At 35.9% G+C, this 7,632-nt stretch overlaps 2 protein-coding genes across 2 annotated transcripts in view; both read left to right on the top strand.

Annotated features, from left to right (window-relative positions):
• Positions 1,090 to 4,288, top strand: LOC107640550 (monogalactosyldiacylglycerol synthase 2, chloroplastic). Its single transcript, XM_016344065.2, has 8 exons — positions 1,090 to 1,635; positions 2,150 to 2,322; positions 2,525 to 2,686; positions 2,798 to 2,939; positions 3,035 to 3,259; positions 3,376 to 3,438; positions 3,527 to 3,601; positions 3,699 to 4,288. Exons 1-8 carry the CDS (start codon positions 1,378 to 1,380, stop codon positions 3,954 to 3,956), a joined length of 1,356 nt encoding a protein of 451 aa, XP_016199551.1. The 5' UTR covers positions 1,090 to 1,377; the 3' UTR covers positions 3,957 to 4,288.
• LOC107640541 (actin-related protein 2/3 complex subunit 3) overlaps positions 6,482 to 7,632 on the top strand; it is a 4,740-nt gene continuing 3,589 nt past the window's right edge. The window contains exons 1-3 of the mRNA XM_016344057.2: positions 6,482 to 6,711; positions 6,811 to 6,919; positions 7,029 to 7,298. Of these exons, the coding sequence (XP_016199543.1) occupies positions 6,709 to 6,711; positions 6,811 to 6,919; positions 7,029 to 7,298 (382 nt within the window). The 5' untranslated portion in view covers positions 6,482 to 6,708. The remainder of the gene's footprint in view (positions 6,712 to 6,810; positions 6,920 to 7,028; positions 7,299 to 7,632) is intronic.

Genomic DNA, 7,632 nt, shown 5'->3' with positions numbered 1-7,632 from the left:
ACATAAAAATAAAATTGATACAAATTAAAAAAATTAAAAATAAAATTAAAATAAATTAAAATTTAAAAATATTTTTAAAACTTTAACAAAGTTCATGAATAAAAAATAGGATTAATCTCTACATACAAGTGTTTTGCATTTACAAGTCTGAACGAAACCCACCCATTAAACGCGTTGCTTATGTTACGTGCCTTTTTAACAGAATTTTAAATCAATTCAAATCAATTAACGCACAAATATATAACTTCCATTTTTCAAAAGATTTCGTTTCTTTTTTCGAGTTTATTGCCAAATTTGTTGGATCTCCTTCGTGCGTTCTCTCTTTGCTTCGTTTTTTTTCGATTTTTGTAATTTCTGAAATCAAGCTTTGAAATCGTTTTGAAGATAATGGAATTTCAGAAATACACCCAAACGATTACATAAATACATCCAAATGATTACAGAAATACATCCAAACAGTTACAGAAATACACCCAAAGGATTTAAGAAATACACCAAAAACAGGGGGAGACAGTATATTTCTTCTTGAAATCTTTTAATGTTTTGCTGGTTAAAGATGAGTCACATGACAGAGACAATCTAAAAGAAAAACCTAGAAGAACAGTAAAACAGTACCTTGAATAATGTTTCTTCCTTTTTTCTGGTGATTTTTATAGAGATTTGTATCTTTTCTTCTTGATTTCTTCTACTCTTCGCGAAGAGTTGGAACGTTTCTGCAGAATCGTAGTAGTTTGTTTCGAATGTCCCTTAAATCTTGATGGTTTGCGTTTTGATTGAGGAAGAAGAGAAAGAGTGAACGTGTTGTGAAAGGGGCGCGTGTTTTTTTCTTGGACTTGGAGCAATTTGTATAGCTTGTAAGCCAAAAAGACTTGAATGTGTAGCAGAGCTCTAAAAAATATACTTTAGCCGGTTAATTAATATCATAACTTAAGTTATCCTATTTACTTGTCTTACACGCAGGAAGATAGAAAAGGGGGACAAATGCAAATACATGGAATGAAGAGGGCAAGAGAGCAAAAAAGAAGAGTGTCCATAGACCGTAAATTATAAATACTTAAATAGAAGCATGATGTAAACAACTCAGCAGAAGCAGTGTTACAATTTTATGACAACCCAAAGAAAGATTCGAATCTTGGTAGCCGAACATTCCATCGAGGAACAACAGATCCAACGGTCATGAGGCAGCGAAGTCACAGCAGTGTCGAAAAATTCCAAAGCATAATTCTAGCATCTCAATTTCTCATTGCTGGCGGGAACGCCCGTTGACCGTTTGGTAACCGTTTTTCCTTCTGCTTCTGCTGCAAAACTTGTTTCTTCTCCAGGAAGAAAAAGGAAACTTTTTTTTTCTCCTCTTTGGTTTGTGTTGTTCTTCCTCTCATGGAGGTTGTGGAAGGGTCGCCGCCCAAGAAGACGTTGGCTGAGAAGGTGTTCGGAAGCAAGAAGAGTTTCAACAATGAGAGTTCTTCGTCCCAACAGGATGCTGATGGAGCTGATGCAGGAATGGAGCTCATGGAGATTGGAGCTGAAAAGACCAAAAATGTCTTGATCCTCATGAGTGACACCGGTGGTGGCCACAGAGCTTCCGCTGAGGCCATCCGTGATGCCTTCCAAATCGAATTCGGTGATGAGTACAGGGTAATTCATGATTCATCCATTGTTACCTTCTATTTTTACTATTTTGTTCTAATTGCTTCTTTGGTGTTTGATTTGGATCTGATGCTTTTCAATTTTGATGCTTCTGTATGTCCCATCTTTACTGTAACAAATTCTGCAGCTCATTCAAAAATTTTCAAATTCTGCCGCAAAAGATTCTTTTTTTGGCCTTAAATTTGAAAAATTTTGTTTTTTTTTCAAGAATATATAATTTTTATGGTTGTGGGATATTTTTCTGTGATTCATCATTCATGTGCTTTTGTCTTTCATGTTTGGCTAGCTAGCTAGCTTTGTGGTAACGCAGAATTTGTCGCTACTTGGCTTACTTTTCTTTTCTTCTTGGAGCTTTTTGCCCTCTGGCTTTTGTTTTCAATCTTTTTCTCTTTGTGAAACAAGGATTAGTTTTTTGTATTTGTTGCCTTTTGCTGGTTTTTCTTCTTTTAGTTTGTTACCTAAATCTCTCTATGCTGATAAGGTGGCCTACTCAATTTTGCAGGTATTCATTAAGGATGTTTGGAAGGAATACACAGGGTGGCCATTGAATGATATGGAGGGACAATACAAATTCATGGTTAAGCATGTTCAACTTTGGAATGTTGCTTTTCATAGTACTTCTCCAAGATGGATACACTCTGCATATTTAGCTGCCATTGCCGCCTACTATGCTAGGTACATTCCTCTCCTGAGATTTCCTCATTAGTTTTTGCCATCCAATGACTAACTTCATTTTATAGTGTTAAATTATTGATTCATTTGCAACATGTTATGTCATCATTATTATCATTCGTAAAATAACTACAATGGTAACAATTAATAAATTCTGTAGCTGTAGAATCTTTCCACTTTTCTAATGCAATATGTAATTTTTTAGGGATGTGGAAGCAGGGCTGATGGAGGTGAAGCCGGCTATTATAATCAGCGTGCATCCATTGATGCAGCATATTCCATTGTGGGTTCTAAAATGGCAAGGCCTGCAGAAAAAAGTTATATTTTCCACTGTCATTACAGACCTTACTACTTGCCATCCTACTTGGTAAGTTAACTATATATTTTTACATTTCATTATGTTAGTTCCCCTTGTTCTGAAGTAAAAGTTCATCATTCATCAATTAATGTTTAGGTGCTATGTTTAACATGTTTGTAGGTTTCATCCTTGGGTGAATAGATGCTACTGCCCTTCACAAGAGGTGGCTAAGAAAGCACAACAAGAAGGCCTTAGTGAGGAACAAATCAAAGTTTGTGGCTTGCCCATTAGGCCTTCGTTCGCACGCGCAGTTCTAGTGAAGGTATGCATAAAATGCATTATGCATACTGAAACTCTACTATGAATATAGCTTTTGCTTTCAGTGATGGACCTGGCTTTCTCCTTTTAATTTTATAGGATGAACTAAGGGCAGAATTCGAGATGGATCCCGTCTTGCCTGCAGTTTTGCTGATGGGGGGTGGTGAAGGATTTGGTCCTGTCAAGAAAACTGCAAAGGCCTTGGGGGAATCGCTTTATGACAAAGAAGCTCAGAAGCCAATCGGCCAGATAGTAATCATTTGCGGTCGTAACAAGAACCTAGCATCCACCCTTGAAGCTATCGAATGGAAGGTTCCAGTAAAGGTGCCAATTTAACAGGCTTCACTCCTTAAATCTATGGTGTATGAATTGCAAGTACTAGAGATGAGCATAACAGAATAGGACACGCTAATCAAACTTTTGTTGTTTGGTTTGTGTAGATTAGAGGATTTGAGAAACAAATGGCAAAATGGATGGGAGCCTGTGATTGCATCATAACAAAAGTAAGTTAAGCCAATTTGCTGACTCAATATTTGCAACTTCACATGTTAATATTTTAGCATAGGCTCATTGGTTCCATGATATTCTCAGGCTGGACCAGGGACAATTTCAGAAGCATTGATCAGAGGGCTTCCCATAATTCTCAATGATTATATCCCTGGACAGGTGAATGATTAAAAGGGTTCTGATCCTTGCCTTTCACTCTTCCTGTCTTTGTCTTCATTCCAATATTGATTAACAGTTTCAATGATAATAAATACAGGAAAAGGGAAATGTACCCTATGTGGTAGACAATGGAGCTGGTGTCTTCACCAGGAGTTCTAAGGAAACAGCGAAAATCGTGGCAGAGTGGTTCAGCACAAAACAAGATGAACGGAAAAAAATGGCAGAGAATGCATTGAAGTTAGCACAACCAGAGGCAGTCTTTGACATTGTGAGGGACATCCATGAACTAGCTGCGCAAAGGGAGCCGTCAAACTTTCCATACGAATTGACGGCTTCATTTTCTAGCCTAATCTAAAATTTGATTGCTCCTGCAACTTCCCACTAGTCTTTTCTTTTTTGGGTTTTTCTTGTCCCCCACTAGAATTGACATGTATAGTTAGCTTTTCAAATTGCATCATTCTTTATCCTAGTGGGTTGGATTTACCATTATGAGCTACAAATTCTGGTAAAAAATCTCTCTTGTTTATAAGAAATGGGTTTAACATTGTACTCTGCACTTCAGTCTAATGGTTTTTGTTCAATTCCCCTTTTTCTTTTCCTCCTTGGAATTGTATTTAGCATTTCATAAACCAAGATTTTGCTTTGTAACGGGTCACTTTACTAAGAAATATTATTTGTCTATGCTTACTTGATTTATCCTTTTAAGAAATAACATATAATGTCGTGTTTTTGAATATCTTGCTGCTGTTAAGCTTGGTAGAAGCAATGTGACAAAAAAAGAAGAAAGAAAAATTGAAAAGTCATTACATACATTTATCCAAAATCAAAGAAACATGGTTGAGACACTTAGTTAGACATTGCATTCACATTTCACACAGTATTGACTGGATCAAATGACTGGTAGTAGAATAATGAAAATACTAATGCATACGACAAAGTCAGTGTAATGTGTTCTTATATTAAAGCATTGAATATGACGGAAACATAAAAAAAAATGCATCATTCTCATTTACATGAAACACATTACCAACCTCACACATGAGGGCTATGCCTATGTTAGTTAGTTTCCTGTGGCTGCAGCTGGAGACAGAGTGTTATTAGCCGAAAACATGTGACGCAACTCCAATAACAATCACTGCCACTTGCCATTCTTGGGTAATGCTACTATCATACAAGTAATGCAATGTTGTTTCAAAATGTGCTTATACTTGGTCGTGCCTTCTATTGTTAGGTATAAAAAAAAGTTAAGGGTGTTTTAAAAAATCTCTAAATCCAAATTGAATTCAATAAGATAGAGACACTTCACATGTAACTACCATTCTTATTGTAATTGTATGATAAATCAAACTGATATACCAGGAAAACATTGCCAGGTTGCTACTGGTTGTTCATGTGATTAAAGAACTAGATTGCTAGATTTGCATTGACTATAAGATGGATATTTTCTTCTGCAAGCACGAAAACTTAGGTCATTTTCAAATTTTTGTATAGTATTTGAATGAACGGCTCTAGGATGATGTCAAGGAAAAATTTTCCCTTTGAATATTCCCTAGTGCAAATATGTGGGTACCTCATGAGGCCCAAGTGGTGAATACTATATTAATGTTTTGATAACAACAGAATGTGTATATAATATAATAATATAATATAGTCCTAGGACTAAGATTAAGAAAATATATTATACCTACATAATTTTTGGAATCCCCATCCATTGGTACTTTTAAGATTAATTGTGATGCTAGTTATTTTGGTTCGGGTGATAGTGTTGGTTTTGCTTGTGTTATTAGAGATTGTAATGGGAGCTGGCAAAGGGGGTGTTTGGGAATGATTGAGAGTAATAGTATTCTTCAAGGAGAATTGTTTGCTATTTGGAGAGGATATCTCTTAGCTTGGGATGTGGGTCAACGAGATGTTATTTGTGAGACGGATTGTGTGGAAGCATTTAATCTTGTTACTCAAGATGGTTTTGGATTTATTGATCCACTGGTGCTCAAAATAAGAGATATCATGCATTGGAATTGGCGGGTTGACTTTCGTTTGATTATGAGAGATGCAAACACGGTGGCAGATACTATGGCAAAGATGGCGATGAAGTTACAACTTTCGCAAGTGGAACTTCTTTCACCTTGGGAAGAGTTTAAGAGTAATTTTAAACGGGACTGTCTCTCTATTTAAGCAGTTCCTTGTTTTGTTTCTTTTGTTTTTCTTTGTTTAATTTATTTCAGTCATCAAAAAAATATTATACCTACATGGCCCCAGCCTACATGAACTCCGAGACACTATCAATTTGACGCATCTCTGATATTTGGACAAGGAGGATACACAATATTGATATTAATTAATTCTCAACTACAATTTACAGCAACAAATATAGCAATTGGCTAATCACAATTTACACAAGAAAACTGGTTAAAGACAATTAATGTGTAAAAAACATCCAACTGAATTTGGTGGCAGGTGGCAAGTCAAAATCATGATTTGGCTACTGGCTACAAAAGTTGTTGTGGGCCCGATGGATTGGGCTTTAACATAGGACGTCTGGGCCCACATGTTCACTTCTGTTAACTTAAGCTTTTAATTAACGCCAATTAATTATAATTTAAATGATATAGTCTCTCATTTTACACTTAAAAATTTCGAATTCAAATTTTACTCGTTGTAATTGATTGAAAAAATCTCTTAGTTGTTACTGTAATATATGGTAAGTGTGTGAGTGTGTTATGTAATATTTAAAAGATAAAAATTTAGATACAATTGATTTTATTTGAGGTTGATAACTAAAAACTGTTAAATAAAAATTTAGTCAAAATCATTTAAATCATTTAACGACTCTGAATTATCAATTTTACGTGAAGTCTGTTACGGCCAAATTTAAAATGGGTTATCTAATCCATTTGACTAAAAAAAACCCTTTTAAGTGTTTAACTGTTGAAAACTTATTTCGACGAAAGAAAACAAAAAATATAAAAAGCTAGAGAGATCCATTCCGATTACCGCAAGTTAGTTGCTCGCAATTTTCGTTCTCTTCACGTTCGGTTCATGAATTAACTCTGAGGGGGTAATCTAGATCAGGCGCTGCAATTATTGCTATTACCGTCACATGAGATATGGTATGGGGATTCAATTTTGTTTCTGTAATTACACTCATGCTTATGCAAATTCTTAATTTTAATTAGCAAATTGGAAATGAAGTCTGTGGTTGTTGTTAGGTTTATCACTCTAGTTTTGTGAATGAAGATGAAGTCGATAGCGCTTGTGGTTGCCCTCTACTTCCTCTCAAGAGCCACATCAAGGGACCTGCTCCTGTTTCAGATCAAGGTTTTCACAATTCTTTTCTTTGATTGTGCTATTAAATTGCTGTGATTGTTCAGAATCTGAGATTCATGCTGTTGTTGTTGTTGTTGTTGTTGTTGTGTGTGTGGTGCAGATAGAACTGATATAGTGGATGAAGCCATAACCTTCTTCAGAGCGAATGTGTTCTTCAGGAACTTTGATATCAAGAGCCCTGCTGATAAGCTTCTCATATATTTGACATTCTACATCAATGTTGCTCTCAAGAGGCTTGAAGGTTGCAGAACTTTAGCTGAAGGGACAAAAGCTATCATCAATTTGGGACTTGAGAAGGTTCCCGTCCCTGGAGAGTCTGGATTTCCTTTTCCGGGCCTTCTTCCACTTCCTCAATCACATGAGGAAGCAGGTCAATCTCTTGTTTTCATCCCTTATATTAATGTGAATGTGTGATAGCTGAGCTGTTCCTTTACCTTTATGTTCCTATGGCCAGATGTATAAGCGTATATATCGGAACATGTTGATTTATGGGTGAAGTCAATTAATTAGTGTGCTGCCTTATTTTTGTGATATATTCTATTCAGTTGCTTGCTGATGATTTGGTAGAATAGAATCTCCACATGTGCTGCCTTACTTCATTTTCAACTCACATGGGGAAATGTGTTTGCATATGCTTTAGTGTGTAACATTGTTTACAAAACAACTTGTATCACTGCCTCATCATTTTGAATCCAGGAATTACG

This window comes from Arachis ipaensis, chromosome B01 (genome assembly GCF_000816755.2).
Source record: "Arachis ipaensis cultivar K30076 chromosome B01, Araip1.1, whole genome shotgun sequence".
NCBI classification, from domain to species: domain Eukaryota; kingdom Viridiplantae; phylum Streptophyta; class Magnoliopsida; order Fabales; family Fabaceae; genus Arachis; species Arachis ipaensis.
Note: the sequence above shows the minus strand (reverse complement) of the source record. Positions and strands in the feature narration are given on the sequence as shown.